Source organism: Peromyscus californicus, unplaced genomic scaffold, assembly GCF_007827085.1.
Source record: "Peromyscus californicus insignis strain IS unplaced genomic scaffold, ASM782708v3 Scaffold_2__1_contigs__length_46816999, whole genome shotgun sequence".
NCBI lineage: Eukaryota > Metazoa > Chordata > Mammalia > Rodentia > Cricetidae > Peromyscus > Peromyscus californicus.
Genome location: NW_026294540.1, coordinates 8,377,343 through 8,396,331, shown reverse-complemented (window position 1 = coordinate 8,396,331; position 18,989 = coordinate 8,377,343). Strand labels below are relative to the sequence as shown.

The 18,989-nt window shown below is 55.7% G+C and overlaps 1 protein-coding gene across 3 annotated transcripts in view; it reads right to left on the bottom strand.

Annotated features, from left to right (window-relative positions):
* Positions 1-418: 418 nt before the first annotated feature.
* The window catches only part of Tesc (tescalcin), a 32,438-nt gene continuing 13,867 nt past the window's right edge, over positions 419-18,989 (bottom strand). For 2 of the 3 annotated variants that reach the window (XM_052755179.1, XM_052755178.1), the window contains exons 2-8: positions 15,496-15,565; positions 8,938-9,018; positions 7,334-7,473; positions 5,918-5,979; positions 5,705-5,812; positions 2,873-2,920; positions 419-679 (exon numbers count right to left, since the gene is read on the bottom strand). In XM_052755179.1, the coding sequence (XP_052611139.1) occupies positions 602-679; positions 2,873-2,920; positions 5,705-5,812; positions 5,918-5,979; positions 7,334-7,473; positions 8,938-9,018; positions 15,496-15,565 (587 nt within the window). In that variant the 3' untranslated portion in view covers positions 419-601. Of the gene's footprint in view, positions 680-2,872; positions 2,921-5,704; positions 5,813-5,917; positions 5,980-7,333; positions 7,474-8,937; positions 9,019-15,495; positions 15,566-16,506; positions 16,586-18,989 lie in introns of those variants that run through there. The other variant, XM_052755177.1, reaches the window with a different exon arrangement.

Below are 18,989 nucleotides of genomic sequence, written 5' to 3'. Positions count from 1 at the left end.
CAGAGCTGTCTGAGCTTACCCGCAGTAGGCACCTCGGGTCTCCACTGCTGCCTGTGTTGGGAACTGGGGTGTCCTGGGCTCTCAGCTGCGTCCATGGTGGCAGCCCCGGCTGCAGGCGTCCACCATCAGGAGCTGGCATCAGCAGCCAGCCAGCCATGATGGTACTGAGAGAGCTCCATTACCTATGTTCCAGGTCTTCTGGAAGCCTGCCCAGACAGACAGGCTCTCCCAGGCTTCCCCTGGGTGGAGTCTGCAGGTGGATGCCTGGTCCTTCAAGGAGAAAACAGATGGTACACCAGGACCAGCAGACAGGACGTCGGTCCTTCCTTACCAGTCTGCCTGCTCCTCAGAATCAGTCTCATGTCACCATGGACCAGGGTCCTTTAAGGGATGTGAGGGACAGACGGGGATGCCTGGCTCATAAAGAAACCTTTATTGTCATCATTAGAAATAAAAACAGCAGAGTCCCGCACACCACACCCCACGGGAAGGATAAGCGAAGGGGTACTGTCACAGCAGCTTAGGCTAAGGACTGAACAATGGACCTCGCCACTTCCAGCTTCCTACCACCCCCTCCCTTGCATTGGTCAGTGGCGGCTGGTCAGTGGCAGAGGGCGATGGTCTCCATGTTGAGGAAGCGGATGTGCATCTTGGTCTCGATGTCGATTCCCTGCCAGATCTGGAACGGAGGGAGCGGCATCAGGAGGCATTCCCACCACGGCCGGCCTGTCGCCTGCCTGAGCCAGGTCCTCCGCCTTCCCACCCGCCTTCCTCTGCCACCGACGGAGCCACTTTGCCAATAAGCAGCAGGATGGGTTCCAAGGCCGAGAGCTAAGTGAGGAACAACTCCCATCCCTCTCTTGCGGTTGCTCTGGCTCTGACCTTCACGTTCTTGCTGAGATGGTTACGGTGGCGAGTTAGAAGGAAGTCCTGGGTCCAGGGTCCTCACTGTCCAGGCTCTTTGACCTCACCCCCCCCATACACACCCCAACAGGCTCAGAATTCATGCAAATGAGAGCCTCCTTTTCCACCGTGCAGCTCCAGGATCACCCCACCATGCTTCCCACTCTCCAGACTCAGATGGGGCCAGCCTCATCCACAGAGCACCACTATGTGAACTACTAGGGGCTGTTACATGGCAAGCTTCATTAGACAGTCAGCATTAAACAACCCACCAGTTCCGTCACCATAACCCCTGTGGGATAAGGGGTCCATCTGCTCCAAACCTGAGCTCAGGTAGAGCAATTTGTACCGAGTGACATTGCTGTAGACTGTCAACCCTGGCCGGTTAGGACCTGGATATTCAGGTCACAAGGCCATTGGCCTACAGGACAAAGCCTTGTCCCTCCCAAGATCACCCTCTCCTGGTTCCTTAGCAATTAACAATTTTGGGGGGCACAAGTGGGGAGTCAGAATGGGAACAGGGACAGAGGAACCTAATAGGCAGGTGACATGTCTCCCTGTGACGCTGGAGTGCCACACTGCCGAGCTGTCACTTAGCATCTATAGAGATGCCCCTATGGCCTTCCCGCTGTCCCCCTGCACTGGTCCTGTGGGGATGTGGGGACATGGGAACAGTTCGACTTTACATTGAGCAGCCCCAACTGTTGGGAGTTTGAGATGTTCTCCAAGAAAGATCCTGGACTCCATAATGAATTCAGCTAAGTTCTAGGAGAGGGCACAGTCACTGGGGGGCACAGAAGGGACAGAGAAGGGGAGCTGGCTTTTGAAGAGCCCTGGGGAAAGCACCAGAGTGGTTTGTCAGGCTGGCTTCAAGCTCATGATGCCCCTGCCTCAGCCTGCCAGGTGCTAAGATGGCACTCGTGGGCCACCATGCCACGCTCAAAGCAACTGCACCCTCCCCGATACTCCTGCCCCCCCCCCCCGGTGTTCTGCACTGTGTACCTGGATGAACAGGTCCCAGTGCAAGCCTGAGCAAATCCACACACTAGCAGCTCCTGGCCTCACCCGCCACACCCCCTGTGCAGCCTTGGGTGTGGGCCTCTGACATGAGATAAGGGTAGCTGCCGACCTGTCTCCTTCCCTGAGAGACGGGGCCCATGCCTGGGGCCCACTGTTTATGCTGCCTGCCTGATAGGCAGGGAGGCTGCAGGCAGCCTCTCTTGGGTGGACAGAGGGGCAGACTTAGAGGACAGTGGCCGGCCCTGCCTCTGCAAACCGAACCCTAGAGGCTCCAGGCTCCCTCCACGCACAGGCCTTGGCGGAGCCTGCATGCTGGGAAGCTGGACTGGGTTCAGAGGTCCTCCTGTCTCCTGACCTCCTTGCCCACCTCCATGCCTTAGATAATTTTGGCATTTTCTTCTTCCTGCTTCCAGATAACTTGGTCATCCCAGCAGCCAGGAGGCAATCAACTCCCAGCCCTAGAGTGTGTTTGTGACAGTGAAGGCCGTCCGCTTGATGGGTACAGATGCCATCATAAGAGGGAGGACAGGTGAGTGGGTGGCCACTCAAAACTCCCATCAGGACGTACTAGGGAGGCAGAACTCAGCAACATGTTGTCTACTCCAGTCTGCTTGCAGAATGCTGGTGTTGTCCAGGTGCAGGAAGTTTCCAGAATCTTCCAGAATCCCTGCCATACTGTGAAAAGCGACTACTCCTGGGAAGGGACGCCAGTGTCCCGAGGGAGAGAAATTGACTTCTCCAATCTACCTGTGTGCTGCTGAGGTCAGGGACCACACAGCCACACTACCCTTTCCACAAAGCCAAGCGGATCAGTTAATGTGGTTTCCAAGGCCTGCCTTATAGAACAGCCCTGGCAGGCACTTGCGATCTGCCATAGCTCCACAAGGTCCTCATGGTGTCCTGGTACCCCCATGCCCAGGCCCTTCTGTCTTTCCCCCCTGGCACCCACCTTCAGGAAGTCCTCAAAGGTGATCCCCTCATACACCTGGTCCGGTTCCTGAGGACGAGATTGTAGAGGGAGTGAATGGCCAGGGATTTCCCCCAGGCTCTGCTGAGACAGGTCACCTCCTCCAAACACCCAGAGCACAGAGATAAGAGGTAGAAAAGGGGGGTCACGTGTCCCCAGCCAGTCTCCTGGAACCCCAACAGTGGCTGAGGCTTCATCCCACTAAGCTTCCCCCAGGAGGGTCGGGGAGAAAACAGTGGGCCCCAGGCATGGGCCCTCCTTCCTAATACAGACCACCTCACCCTATCCCTACAAGTCCAGCCACCAAGATAAGTCCTGCCAGCCTGGGTCCCATCTCGGCTCCCTGTACTGATAACAGAACTATTCTGGGCTAATCTACATTCACAGCCCTCTGGGGGAAGGAGAAGGGAATGAAGGGTTCTGTGGCCACCCTTGTGCTAATGAGTCACCGTGATAACCAGGGATCTGGACAGAGTGTGGCTTCAGCCAGGGGCCTAGCGTGCTTGACAAAGCAAGACTCCAGCTGTGTTCATCCTACTGTAGGTACAGAAGGGATGATACCAGGGCTCCACCCAGGCCAGTGGACAACTGGGGTTTTTATGACATGTCTTAAGAAACAGAGAAACCCTACACGAGCACTGACCCTTGCCCCCTGCGCTGCTGAACAAGTCTCCAAAACACTCCACCCAGCATCCCCTGTGACAGTACCATTGCAGGACCCCAAAGGTCCCTGCTGGCTACTTGGGGTCCCCTGCACTGCCCCAGAGACCTTCACCAGGGTTCAGCCCTTTGTGGCTACCGAGCGGCAGCTAGTCTCTTCTCAGCAGGGAAAGGCTCGGAAATGCACACGCCACCGAGAAGAAACAGGAACGCCACAAGGAGCGAGTGCCCGCAGCTCCCAAGGGTGCGTGTGCCAGGGTCGCCAGCCCCGAAAGGCCATCCGGTGAAACCGCAAGTCAGGGGCTAGGCTGGAGCTCATTGGTACAGCCTGATCTTAGCATGCGTGGGGTACTAGGTTCAAATCCCAGACTCACCAAAATACAAATAACCCAACAAACCCATGGTGTGTCCACTGGCACTGGAGGAGGATAAAAGCCCCCAAGGGTGGTTCCCTACAGGGCAGGGCCTCGAGTGGGCATGGAGAGTGACCTGTAACCTGGGGTCAAGGGTCAATGTTCTTTTAGGGTTTGTTTCATAAAACACTTCATTAAAAAAAAAAAAAAAAGTTTTCCACTGGCCTGGGCCTGCCCTGTCCCCAGGGACTATTCCTCTCTGTTCCTCCCTCTCAGGGAGAGAGAAGTGGCCACCCTCTCTTCCAGGGCACCAGGCTCCCAGGCTGGGTGAGGGGAGCTAATTATAGACTCACTGTGGGGAGTCTGGTGAGCAGGAGTGTGGTGCCGGCAAGGGCCGGAGGCTGGGAGCCCGGGACGAAGCCTAACTTAGCGGCCCCTCCCCCTCTACCCACCGAGAGCCCTGCACAGACATGGTCTAGAGATGCTACTTAAAAGAGTGTCCCCCCCCCCCCCAGTCACTAAGTGGCTTTGGAAGGACATCAAAGCAGGGATGGCGGGTGGCGCTCTCGTCTTCAGCGAGTGCCGTGGCCAGAAGCATTAACCATCATCGGAAGGAAGCCAGCGGCCGCCCTGACCCACAGCTCAGCCCCCAGAGTCGGGTCTGTGTTGATCTGGCTGATGCACAGGGTGCCCTCCATAGGTAAACACGCGCGCCAGGCTCCTCGGTGGATCTGCCCCCACCCTCCCTCCTGGGGATCTGCACGGGGGGTGGGGGTGGGCGGGGGGACTCCACTTGTGAGGCAGAGTGGATTTTATACAAATCACAGCAGGCGCCCAGCTGCCAACAATTTTACTACAGCAAATTAAGAAAAGTCACCGATTGAAAGTGGAGTGGGATGGGGAGTCATTTCGAGAGTGTAATTAAACCAAATGGGCATTTGGCTCTGCCCCAGTTACAAGGGGGAGCGCTCTTCGCTCTTCTCCACCCGGGTCAGGGCCCTTCCCTGAGGCAGTTCACATGCAGAATGTGGCAGGTTTTACTGGGGCCGGGTTGCTTCTCTGAGAGCAGCTCAGATAAACACAAGCCAGGGGGGCAGCTCTGCCTCTGGGCAGTGAGGAGCCTCAGTGACTGGCAGGGGACATAGAGGGTGGGATCTGACATGGAGCTCTTGTCAACACGGTACAATCACACCAGAACTTGCTGGAAGCCCGGCCCGTGGAGGTGGCCATCTACTCACTCAAGTTGTTCCCAGGGCTACTGGGCTGCACCCCACCCTGCGAGAGACTCCCCAGCCAGGAAAGATCACAAGCTCCACAGAATCCTTGTGTTGAGCCTGTTTCCCCACTGATAGAACGGGGTGCACAGATGGCCAAGCCCTACCCCTCAGTCCCTCGGCCACACCCCCCAACACCAATGGTCTTCACAAATGAAAGATGCTGAGCCCAGGGTTGAGGCCTGAGAAGACTTCCACTTCTGAGGAGGCGATGCTCCTGGGGCTCCCTGCTGCCCACAAGGGTAAATAAAGGAGGCCACAGGGCACCACCTAGACTGAACTCTGCTTGGCTGCATCACACAGCAGTCCCCCGGGACAGGAAGAGCCTGCAGGAGGTCCTGACTTCCACTCCATGCCAGGCTCTGGTGAGAGCGGCGGCCCACCTGGCTCCTGCCACCGAGACCCTTCAAGAGGTACAGGATTCCAACCACGGGAAAGGCAATGTGGAGCCCCAGAACAGGGGGATCTGCTGGTGGGCCCCTGCTCCCCACCCTCCCCTCCCTCCCTCTACCCCAAGGGGCGCTCACCATCTGCCCCACACACACACTGGCCGCCTCCATCATGGCTCCGTCTGCAATGGACCGAGCTGACTCCTTCTCGATGTGAGGGTTCCCAGAGAGAAGTTCCTCCACCACCTGCCAGCAGTGGGGCAGACACTTGGTGACCTTGGGACTCCATGATGGTCTGAGGAGGGGAAGGCGCCGGGAGCCCCGGGCAGGGCCAAGGGGGGCATACGTTACATTTCTATATTCTTCCAGGGTGATGCGGCCGTCGCTGTCCGAGTCATACATGTGGAACAGAACTGCAGACGGCAGAGGCGGTGGGAGCCAGTTAGGAGACGCCAGGAGTGGAGCCTGTGTCTCCTCCTCCCCCCCAGGCTCCTGCTCTGCAAGCTATACCAGATTGAACACGAGATACCGTAGCAAGATCCAGATGCCAGAGCCTTGGGGCAGGACACCAGCCATGGGAACTAACTGCTCTCTTCCTGGTGGGGTGCCTTGAGCCAGTGACTTCTCTTAAGCCTCAGTTTCCCATTTATAAAATGGGAGTTGGAGGTACCACCTGCCGTCACTACTGCACTTCAGACACACGTGACAGGACTGGACACCTCATGAGCACAAAGCCATTATGTTAAAATGCCAGGTCCTGAGCCACACTGCCCACATCCTGATTGCTGGCCGGTCCTAGGTGGATCCTGAGGGCGGTGGCAGTTTAGCAGGGCCTGGCTGCCTCTCTCAGCCTTGGCAGCAGCCCCCACAGAAATGAGGTGCCCAGTGGCTGCTTACTACCCCCCCCCGCCCCCGCCACCCCAGCACCCCTACGTACTCTGCTCTGGCATCTTCTCAGGAACCAAGTGCCCAGAACCATGCAGTGTATTTCCTGGTCATGATGTCCTAGCCTGACCCTGTGAGATCAGGGCTGCCATGGTCCACTTCACAGATGGGCTATCAAGTCCCACGTGTGTTAAGACAGGGGTCCTGAACCGGTTTAGACCTGTATTCCTCTGATTTCATGACCCTCATATTCCCAGCCCTCAGAGCAAACAATCTCGGGCTGGACTGTGGGTACCTCCAGAGCTGCGGTACAGGAGGCCCAGGAGATACCCAGCGTGGTTTTCCCACCAGCCCCTCACATGCACTCCAGTGCTAAACATAGCTGAGTATTTGGAGCCTGAGGAGGTGGGGAGGGACGTCAAGAGTCGTGGGAAAGATCACAGTGCTGCCAGGATGGCCACTAAATGCGACCCAGAGCTGGTGACCTGAGGAGCCGCCTCAGGAGACGGCTGTCATAGACTGTGCTCACATCCCCAGCCCTGGATGTGAGGTTCTATCTGCAACAGAGTCCTCAGCCCCACAGTCACCCATGGTCACAGCCAGCACATATGCCCGGGTTCAGGATCACTCAGCTAAGTGGAAGAACTCAAGTAAAACCCCAGGTCTCTTAAGCACGTCAACCCACAACCCCCCACCCTGCCTGTCCCCCAGATCCGAAGCTGCTGCACTTTTATGAGGCTGCCAAGGTGCAACTTCAGAGGGGCCACACCAACGCCGCTGTTTAGGGACACAGGCTAGGTCCCCGGCTGTCTCCCTCCCTCCTACATGGCCTAGCCTCCCCTGCTCTTGGGGAGTCCCGTGTTCTGAGGACGCAGCACGCACATTTCAGCTTCTCCTTTCTGGACAGCTCCACCTGCTCCTCGCCCAGGGTGGTGTCGATGGGCCGGAAGTAAGACATGATAGTCAGGAAGTCCTCGAAGTTGATCTCATCAGCCAGGCCACTGGGTCCCTTACGCAGGTTCCTAAGGGGACGGCAAGGGGGAGGGAGGACCTCGATACGTAAAAAAAAAAAAATCTCAAGATGGCTTGGGTGGGTAAAGGTGCCTGCTGACCTGAATTCAAGTCCCAGGACCCACATGGTGGAAGAACTGACCCCTATAAACATGTTCCTCTGACCTCTACATGTACAGAATACTGTTAAAGTGTATACACACACATGCGCATATACACATGCGCATACACATAAGCTCATGACAACATGGCCCTCTGGGTACACGTTCCCAAGAATCTTCTCCCGAGCTGCCTACTGTGGCCCACCTGGCAGGGTTCATGTTCCACCACCAAGGCCCCAGCCTAGTTCAGTGACTTTCCAATAAATGACATCATCTAATGACAGGCCCCTCAGTTCAGAGGTCAGAGCCCTCATCGTCCAATCAGATGGAGCCCCACCAGCCAGGGATGGACAGAGCCCATCTTCTTCCGCACATGAGCCTGGGAGGTATCCCTCCTGTCCTTGGCCACATGTAGGAAGAGAAGCTGACTCCGGCCTCCTGGCCACAGAAGCTGTGAGAAGTCAATGCTGGGCTTGGTTCATCCCCAAATCATGGGTGAAATGTATAATGCGGATCTGGGGGGGGGCAGTTCAGAGGCGAAGTGCTTGTCTGGGTTTGGATGTCGTGTGTGCCTGTAATCTCAGTTCTGGGGAGGTAAAGGCAGGGGGATCCCTGGGAGTTCCCTTCGCTGGCCAGCCTGCCTGCCAAACGGACAAGCTCCAAGCAGTGAGAAGGCCTGTCTCGAAGCAAGGACAGTGCCTGAGAATACCAGCTAAGGTTGTCTTCTGGCCTCTGCGCGCACACACACATACACCTGCCTATATGAACATGTGCACACGGACAAACGTAAAGAAACAGAATCCAGAGTACCTGCTAACTTTGGAGGCATTTGTCTCGCGGCCAGCAATGACTAAGGCAGAAGTGGAGGGAGCCGGGAGCCGGGAGAGCTGTCCAAAGCCACCCCCACCCCCGCATGGTGGGATATTTGTGTACACTGTACACTGAAGGTGTACTGCTGTGATTGGTGTAATAAAGGGCTGACCGGCCAATAGCTAGGCAGGAGGTATAGGCGGGATTTCTAGGGAGGGAGAAGAAGAGGTGGAGAGATCTAGGTGCGTGGGGGACATAGAGGAAGCAGCGTGGGCAGTACGGAGAGATAAGGTAATAAGCCACATGACAAAATGTAGATTAAAATAAATGGGTTGATTTGAGTTATAAGAGCTGGTGAAACAAGCCTAAGCTACAGGCCAAGCTTTCATAATTAATACGAAGTCTCCGTGTCGTTATTTGGGAGCTGGCTGGTGGGGCAGAGAAAGACTCCTTACAACCCAGGACACGCTCCCCCTCCCCATTCTCTGCGTCTCATAATGGAAGCGGTGGCACACCTCAGCCTGCCCGGCGGGGGGGGGGGGGGCGGGGGGGGGGGGAGCGCACCTGTTATCGAAGAAGGCACGAACGATTTTGGATCGGATCGGGTTGAGCTCCAGGTCAGGGACGTTGTTGAAGTTTTCCTTACTATATATTCCAGGACGCACGGGAGAGAAAGTCACAAGAGGGTGGTCGTCAGTGGCGTGGGACACAGGCAGTGTGGTGTCACTTTATCCCCAACAGTCCCACCCTCTCTCTTCAGGCCTCTTGCCTACAGATGGGGTGAGGGTGGGGGGGATGGAGGGGGCCTGTCACATGGAAGAACCGGAGAGGTGGGTGGGACCCTCACACACAGGCTGCAGTGACAAGATCTGTAGAGTCCAGGCGGGGAAGATTTGAGGTGGCTTATCTGGGCTCCCAGCAGTAAGATGCTGGCCTAAAGGCCTCAAGGAAATGGACTTTTGAAGCATTTCATGAGCTGGCACCCCCTAGCTTGTGCCCAAGAGAAGCAAGAACACACAGGCAGTCTCCACAGGAACCACATAAGAACCACAGAAGGGCCAACCAAATGCCTGTACCAGATAAGTGATAGCTGAACTGAAGGCCATCCACACAGGGGAATATTACGCAGCCAGGAAAAGAACTGGAACACTGATACCCACTACAGGAGGATGAACCCTAAGATTGATGTTGCTGGAAAGACATTGGCAGTGAAAGGTCACAATTCCATTTAAATGACGTGTCTAGAACAGGCCAAGCCACTGAGACTCACAGGAGAGGGGTGACCCAGGGCTGGGGGAGCCAGACAACCCTTAAGGGGACAGGCGTCTCTTGCTGACAAGAATTCTGGATATTTAACTCCACAGAGACGCTGACACTGCCATGCATTTTAACGACTGAGCTGTAGGGTGTGTGGGTTTCACGTCAGGAAAGACAAGAAACCCATCAGCAGCTACGGGCCTGGGCAGGGTACAGGCACGTGTCCCAGCTGCCTGTCCTCACAGGAGGGGCCCAGCCTCCATCCAGGTTGCCTGTGCCTGTTCCATGGCAGTGACCTTCCAAGGGACCTGGGGCATAGCCCAGTAATTCAGGGGACAAGAAAGAATGTCCAGGAGGGGGAGGAATCAGCTGGTTAAAAAAACAAAACACACACACACACACACACCCCTGAGGACATTAGTGGGGAACGTGACCCTGGAATAGACTGGGGCTGGGAGCTGAGGCTGTTTGAATTGGAAGGTTCCACAAACGGTCCCTTGTCCCATCCTGGCTTCACCTCACAGGAGAGGGGCCTCAGGCTCCAGACACAAGCAGAACCAGGTGACCGGATCTCTCCTGTTCTTACCACCCCTGGGTGGCTTCCTGCCCCTCCCTCATGGCTGGCCTGGTGCCCTCTAGCCAAACAGGAGCTGGTGACTGGGTACAGCCACCTTTTCCATTCACCAGAGCCCAGTTTGGAAGAAGGACACACTTTGGACAGTTGTCCCGGAGTGATGGGTGCCACTATATGACCAAAAATTAGATTTGGGGGCAGGATGGGTATGAAAGGAACCAGGGGGCCGATGAGATGGCTGAGCGGGTAAAAGCACCTGTGTGCACGTCTGGAGACCTGAGTTTAATTCCCAGAACCCATGTAGATGTGGCAGGAGAGAATCAACTCCACAAAAACGTGTGAACACACAATAACGAGTTAAGTGGGTCCCCATGGTCCAATCTGCAGTCCTGGGTACTTGAGAAGCAGCAGCGTGGTGGTGGTGGTGGCGGCAGCGTGCCTGCCTGGGATCCTGGCGCCGAGGCGGCTGAGGCAGGAAGATCACAAGTTCAGGGCCTGCCTGGGCTGCACAGACTCTGTCTGCTGAGAACCTAAGCCAAACAAGGGAATGTAGCAAGGACACAAGCTGCCGCTGAGCCTCAAGAACATCACGCTCAGGATGGAAGCCAGCAGAGTCTGGTTTCCAGGGTGATGGGGGGCGGGTGTCTTTCTGGGATGCTTAAAGGGACCGAGCGGCTTAATTGGCTGGATCGTTCATGGGAATGAGTTCTTCCTCCAAACTACCAAAAAAACTTTCCCCTGGTTTCGTTAAAACAGTAAGAACTACAGCACCCTCCATTTCCACAGAGGGAATTTCCACACCGGATACCGGCTAACTGCCCTTGCAAACGGACAACCCAGAGAGAGGACACCTGGAGCCTCAGGGCCAGATACACAAGGGCTCTGTCCCCGCCCCCACGCAGTTGCTAGCTTCCAGCAACCACAGGAGGAAGCAAGAGAAACCAGAACCCTGGACGGAAGGAGTCAAGGTTACCACGGAGACGATCAGATCATCAGAACCCCCCCCCCCTTTGCTGGTCACCGCTCAGATGACAGTCAGTGGTTGTGTGAGCTGTGAGGCCTGAAGCATGTACCTCAGGGTGCCCGACAGGGGCTCCTGTGACTCCCCGAAGTAACAGGTGTGACACAGAGGGAGCCAGTCCCCTGCCCAGGCTCACCCAGCTGTGGGGAGTCACACTGGAACCCAGGCACACTCATACCCCTGGCACTGCCCTGCCCTCCGTCTCTACAGGTGCCTGCCAGACTCACACTCCTACCCCACCCACCCCTCACTTCAGGCACCTGCTTCTGTGAAGGTCAGTCCCCGCATCTGTGAGATGGGTGCAGACCTAACCCTTCCCTCTGGACCAATGGGATGGGGTCAAGTACAGAGGCCGTGGCTGCCGACCCAGGCTCTGCCCTCTGCAGCACATGGTCTTGGGAAAGAGGATGCTCCCCCCACCCCAGCCTCAGATGTCCCGGTTGTAAGATGGGGATCGCGAGAATACAGAAGACACTGGGACGGGGGTGTCACACATGAACACGGTGGGAACAGAGACGCCGCGGCGGCCATGGACCATGGCATTGCAGCGGTGGACATAGACATTAGTGACAGCCATCAGTGCAGCCCTCCCAAGGAGGGACGTCCCACCCCCGTGACAATACCATGGAGGGCAGGTACTTAACCCATTTTAGAGACAGACAAGGCAGAGAGGGATAGAAACTGCGTCCTAGCCAGGAGTGGTAGCACCTGTTAACCCCAGGCACTCAAGAAGCTGAGGCAGGAGGATTGTGAGTGTGAGGCCAGCCTACACAGCTTAGCAAGCCCCTGTCTAAGAAGCAGAAAAGGGGCTGGGTGTGTGTGTAGCTTAGTATAGAGCACTTGCTGGAGGCCCCCAAAAAGGAGGGAGAGGAAGGGAGGAGAGAGGAGAGCAGGGACAGTGGCTACTGCCCAGGTGTGATGTCTTGGCCTTGGTCTGGAAGAAGTCATTCACAAGAAGTAGGTCTGGCTGGCTGGTACCCAGAGACCCCGACTTCTGCCGCCCCCCCCCCCCACTCTGACAAAGAGAAGGCAAGAAGTCTTGGGGACGGAGCTGGGCCAGGCCAAGCCGAGCGGCCTCGGGGTCACCATCTCATGCCCGCCAGGCCCTCATTGGGCTTGCTGAAAAAAGGCTCCGCTCCACCCTGGGGCCTTGGATGCTGTCAGGTCATTGCCCTTGGGACTGAGCTGACCCACCTGCCATCAGCCCAGCACTGCCGCCCTAGTGGTCAACAAGGAGAAGGACCACAGGAAGCCCCAACAGACACCACCTTCCATGCCTCCTCCAGGGCAGCTTGAAGCCCCCCTGGGGGGGGGTGTTTCACATCATCTCCCCCACATTCTGGAGTGCCCTCCCCATGCCAGGCCACTCAATGGGAGTCTCAGTCACCCTCACACCCACAAGTAGGGACAGTGATGGGTCCACGTTCATAGACAAGAGTCCGGAGAGGCCAAGTCTGTAAGCCGCAGCCACACTGCTCACTAGCAGAAGTACTCTGGCCCCAGAGCGCACACTCCCCTCCCCCTAGCTTGGACCTTTTGGCTTTGGAGAGAATTAGAGCTATGGGCACCCATTCCTGCCCAGACTCACAAAGAGGATAGGACAAGCATCCAGCCCACAAAGGACACAAAACCAAGGAAAACCACCCAGGGCTGGGCTGGCCTCTTCTGTAAACCCAGTGCTGTGGGCTAGTTTCCGGTGGCTTCCAAGGCCCCGCTCAGCTGCCGAGGTCACTCTGCTAGGCCTCAGGGCAGAGCTCACAGTGAGCTCACAGAGCACACGGTTTTCTCACACTGGGGAAACTGAGGCCTCGTGGAGACTCTTCAGGGAAGGGACCTTGTCTCATGGGGCAAATGTCTTCCCAGGCAATGCCGGATGAAGAGGACACTGGTGTCAACAGCTGAGTGGGATGGACAGAAAGACAAGAGGACAGGACAGCAGACTGGGTAGAATTGTGCACTTTCTGATGGACCTGAAGCAGGACAGATGACAGACAGACACACAACACAGGGCAGCTCTGGGTGGGGGCGGGAGGGGGTCAGCAGAAGGGGAGGCCCCGTTCACTATGACTAAGGAGCAGCTGGGAGGGGTGAGGGCCCACCTTGGGGCACCACGTGGATGTGCGGCTGCAGTCGGCTGTGGCATGTGGGCTGAGGCCCTGGTCAGGCACACATACGTGCAGGAAGCATGTCAAGCCATGACCTCTCTAGGGAAGTGTGAGTACCTTCCCTGATAACCCAGCCGGAGGCTACCCTCCCCACTACGGCCCCCAAGGAACCCGACTGGTCACACTGCTCATGATACGGGATAGGTTGGCTTAGCTGCCATAAACTTCTTGGAGAGTCCCTAGACACCTGCTGTGTGAGCACCCACATGGAATGAGGAGGTGACTATTAACTATGCTAAGAGCCAGCCTACAGCATTGGGGGTCCCCTCAACATCCCCTCACACCGTACAGTTGGACCATCCCCCCTTTGGTCTCAAGCTCACCTCTGTGTAGATGGGACCTTCATGAGGTCCCTCCCTCCCAGGACTCAGGGTTTCTACACCCTCCAAGCAGATCAGCAGGCTCTGATCTACATCTCCGGTGGGGCACAATAACCTGGCCCATTTGCCAAATGTCTGGGAGCCAGCTGCCCACATCTGTGAGCCGAGTGCTCAGATCCAAGCTCAGAGAAGCAGTCTGCTTTACCCAGAAGGCCAGCTCAGAGAGAAAGGACTGGTCCAAAGCCCCACAGCCAAGAGCTTGAGGTCTGTCTCCCAGGTAAGGCTGTGTCTGACCCCAGAGTCTACTCCTTCTCAATTCCAGGCAAGGCAAAACAGTTTGTTTCTGGCCCCTGGCCACGGCAATTGGCTTGGACTCAGGCGCCTGAGCCCATGAGAGCAGGTGAGAAGCCAGGTGACTTCATGGGGTGTGCCCAGGTTTTTCCTCTGGGCTGCTCTGCACAGATCAACCTTGTCTTTGATAGAATTGGGGGCCAATTACATTGAGACCAGAGGCCACAGAACCCTGAGACCATGGGAACCTTTCAGGGCGCCACTCTGGGTTAATAATGTGCCTTTTTGTAGCAGGCAAGGAAACGCGTGTGCACATGGGTCCCTCGAAGGGCGAAATGAAGTCCACCTATGAAGAAGGGCGCTTCCCTGGGACCTGTACGAGGCTTGCATCAGTGTTCCAATGAGGTCACCTTGAGACGCCATACATATTTTAGGAGACTGCTATCTGCTAGAAAGTTTATGACAGACGTCTCTTCACTTCTCAGGGTTGTGGCTCCCACCTGCCAGTCCAGTTTCTTTTTTTTTTTTTTGGTTTTTCGAGACAGGGTTTCTCTGTGTAGCTTTGCACCTTTCCTGGAACTCACTTGGTAGTCCAGGCTGGCCTCGAACTCACAGAGATCCGCCTGGCTCTGCCTCCCGAGTACTGGGATTAAAGGCGTGCGCCACCACCGCCCGGCCAGTCCAGTTTCTTAACAGCCAGGAGGATAGCAAGTGAGTTCAAAGCCAGCCTGGGCTATAGGGTGAGTCCAAGGCCAGCCTGGGCTATAGAGAGAGTCCAAGGTCAGCCTGGGCTATTTAGCGGTGATGCAGCTAATGGGGAAAAAGGAAAAACAGGGGACTGGGGCTGTAGACCAGGGTGAAGCGCCTGCCTGGGGTGTACGAGGCGGTGTGCATCCCCAGTACCAAAAAAACAAATAAATGAAGCCACAGTGGAAAACATCATCCCTACCAGAAAGTAGACGCCGCCACCCACCTCATCTTGTCCAAGGCTAGAATGACACAGAGGAGGTAAAGTCTAGAGACAGGCTCATCAGGGTGAGGCCAGCACCCGGGGAACACAGCTGGATCAGCTGGCTCTCACACTCCAGCACCAGGGAGGATCCAGCAGGCCCTCAGTGTGTGAGTGAGTGAGGGGAGGGAGCAAAACTTCAGGACAGGTCCAGATCACACACTGCATAAAGCAGTTGGGCAGGGCAGGGCAGGGCCGGGTGGCTGACTAGCTTCCCTGGCGTCCTTGGGTTCCTCCTCTTCCCTGGCTCCCCCCCACCCCCCAGCAGGTGCAGGCGTCTGATCCTTTAGGAAACAGAACGGGCCCCTTCCTCTCTCTCCACCACGTGTCTTAGAAAGACCCAGGAGAATTCACACAACAGGTTTGCTGCAGAAACTGGGAGAGCCCCGGAGCCAGCCAACCCAGAGCCACATGGATCCTAGACCGCAGGGACAGAGATAACGGACAGAAAATAACCGCGAGCCCAGCCTGGCTGCGCATCTTACCGAATGGTGGGCTGGTCCCCGCTCAGTTGCTTGAATCTCCGATGCAGTTGTTCGATCTGGTCAGAGGAGACTGAGAGAGAGACAGAGAGACAGAGGGAGATATCATTGACATTGAACTTGAGGTGGTCAGAGGCTGCTGTATTCCTTGGCCCCCTCCTTCCTTGGCCACCGCCATCCCTCTTACAACACCGAGACATCCCCGTTGACCACAACAAACCACGACCAAGGGACACAGGAGAGCCTCCCTTTCTGCCTGCTGGGGTCATCGGCTACTCCCTCAGCCAGATGGTGGCTATTTATGAATGACAGCCCCTGACGGCGGGCCAGGGACCACCAGCCACTCCCCCAGGCTTTGTCCTCCACCGCCTGTGAAAGAGCACCTTGGGTCTGCTTGTTTGCCCACCCCACCCCACCCCTGCCACCCTCTCCCATATCTGCCTGTGGGGCTTGTCTCAGCAGGGAGAGGGCCAGGGAGGGAGGGAGGGAGAGCAGAAAGAGAAGGGACAAGGTGGGCCTGGAAGGAGAGGGAATCCCCAAAATATACAAACTCTGGTGCAGAGAGTGGCGTGTGACCAAAGGGGGTCCCCATATGGTCATCTCTGGCTTGACTATTGCCAGCTGCCACTCAGAAGGCCGAAGGCCACAGCACTGGCAACCGGGAACTCTGGGATACAACCCAAAGCACACCTTCCCTCATGGGACGTCACCTAGGTATACCCAGGTGCTTGATGCTCGGGGCCTTCAAGCACTCCTGAGGACCATGTCCAGTTCAGGCCAAAACCTGCCCATGCAGTGACTGGGTTGGGGACCTGCCATACCCACCTGCAATCACCTCACGCCCCGCCCCCACCTCCACACCACCTCTCATTCTAAATTTGTGAATCCCTGAGACCTAAAGACCCTCCCCCTATCCGGGAGTCTTCCCCACCACCCTCCACCTCAGGCTCAAGCCTTGGTTTATTCAAGAATCCACCACAGAGTTCTCAAGCATCCCCAGCAGCTGCCGCTCACCAGGGAAGACTAGGGAAGGCTGCCAACCTGGGCCAGGCACCGCTCCAGGGATTAGCTCATCCATCCCACACAGCACCGGCAGGCAGGGGCTGCCTCCCCACGCCACACATGTAATCACAAATGATGGGAAAGGCTGATATCCAGGACAAGAGCGACCTTTCTAGAGAAAAATACAGCCATGGACAGGACAGGCGAGGCAGCAAGCAAGCTGACCAGGGTCCCACGCCCAGGATGTACGTAACAGGATGAACACAGGGTGCTTGTGGCCTTGTGGCTGGGCGGTGCGAAGCATTATAAATTCGAAACCACCCAAACAGCCAAAGTACATAAGTGTGATGCAGCCAACCGATGGAACCGTATACAGTAATGAAGCCGGACACCATATATAACACGGAACCACAGAAGCCAGGCATGAAAAGGCATGTGCCTCACGATTTCACCTGCGCAAAACTCATACTCAGGAAACACACGTCTGCAGTGTTAGCCGTCAGGGCAGTGGCTGCCCCAGGGGGTGGAGTAATGTGAATGGAGTGTGAGCAGGGCCTTGGGGGACAGAGAAGATTCTATGTCTTGATGTGACACAAGTGACACAGTGGTCTCCTTGGAAGATGTGGAGCTTCGTGCTTATGGGTGAAGAATTTTTTTTTTTTTTGAGTAGGGTCTCATGTAGCCCAGGCTAGCCTTAAATGGTCTATGTAGCAAAAGATGACCTTGAATTCCTGATTCCCCCTGCCTCCACTTCCTCAGCACAGGGATTACAAGTGTGTGCCACCACACCCAAGTTATTAGGAGCTGGGGGCGGGACCCAGTGCTTTGGGTGCTTCAGATGAATACTCTACCCACTGGGCTACACTCCCAGCCCAGGGGCGCAATGCTTTCTGAGTGAGCCTTGTGATTCACCAAAAAACCTTTACCCACCAACTTCAGTAACACCCCCGGGGAGGAACGGGTCCTGAAAATAATCCACCAGATGCTGAGAGTATGCATGCACATCTGCATCCCTGTTGAGGTCCAGCTGCCCTCTTGGCCCAGCAGCCCTCACAGAAACACTTGGGAAGAACCAGAAGTGTTTCCAAACTGGGACTGTTTTCAAAATGTCTCTCTGTATCAAATCTATCAAGTCGAGCCTGAACATTGCCCAAGCAATCCTCCTGCCTCAGCCTCCTGAGATGCTACAACTGGAAGTCCTGCTCCATCTTTAGCCATTTTGTCAGTGTGGCTACTGGAAAGTGTAGAATTAGGCTACACCACAATTACTAGAAAACTCAGGATTAATTCTGTCTTGTGCGACATCTGTGACAGATGATGGTGTACACACCCTTACAACCAGCAATCCAATCCCTAGAACAAACCCAAGGAGTGAGGAGTGCACAGAGTCGGCCACAGGAAGCTCGCCTGCCTCGTAATAAAAGCTAATAACAACCACCCTGTGGAGAAAATGCCAAGCCCCCAGGAAACCGCAAGAATCCTGGGACATCCTTAAGTTGGAATACTACACAGCCTTGAAAACGTATTTGAGACAGTCTTAAGTATCCCAGGCTGGCCTTGAATGCTCTGTGTAGTTGAGGATAATCCTCCTGCCTCCACCACCCAAGTGCTGGAACTACAAGCATGCACCGCCACACCTGGCTTATGTGTTGCTGGGGAATTGAACCCAGGGCTTCATGCATGCTCACCAAGCACGCTATGAACTGAGCCACATCACCAGCCCTTGAAAAACTATTTTGAAGTAGTGAGAGTCATGTTCCCAGCATGTCACCAAGGGGACAATCCAACCAGCCAAGATGATACTTGACGTGAAGTTCACGTTGAAGGTGCACGATCACACAGGACAGAGCACAGAGTAACTGGGACTTGAGGCTTGTCTTTGACTTGCCTCTGTTTTCCAATTTCACTCCATACAGTGCGTGGGCATCAGCCATAACAACATTTCCCTGCACATGTCACAGTCCATATGGGACAGCAGACGCTCTCAAAATTACTAATAAGTCATCCTTGGCTCGGTGCCGTGGTCCGGGCACATGTGATCTTATAAAGGACAATTTTCCTTCCCTTTCTCCCTCCCTTTTGGAGACAGGCTCTCATGAGGCCCAGGCTAGCCTCCAACTCACTTATGTAGCCAATGATAACCCTGAGCTCTGATCCTCACCTGTGTTGGGGATTGAACTCAGAGCCTCAAATATGCTAGGAAAATGCTCTACCAGAGGCAGAGCCCCAGCTCCTCAGCCTGATTTGTTTGTTTGAAAGTGTCTTCCAATATAGCTCTGGCTGTCGTGGAACTCACGATGTAGACCAGACTGGCCTCAAACTCACAGAGATCCACCTGCCTCTGCCTCCTGAGTGCTGGGATCAAAGGCATGGTCCCCATGCCTATACTTCTGGTGAGCATAAGTTGTAAACTGTGCTTCCTGGAGTTTCTAATAACCACTGACCCACGTCCAGGTGAAATTAATTTTAGTAATATAATTTTAGTCCACAATATC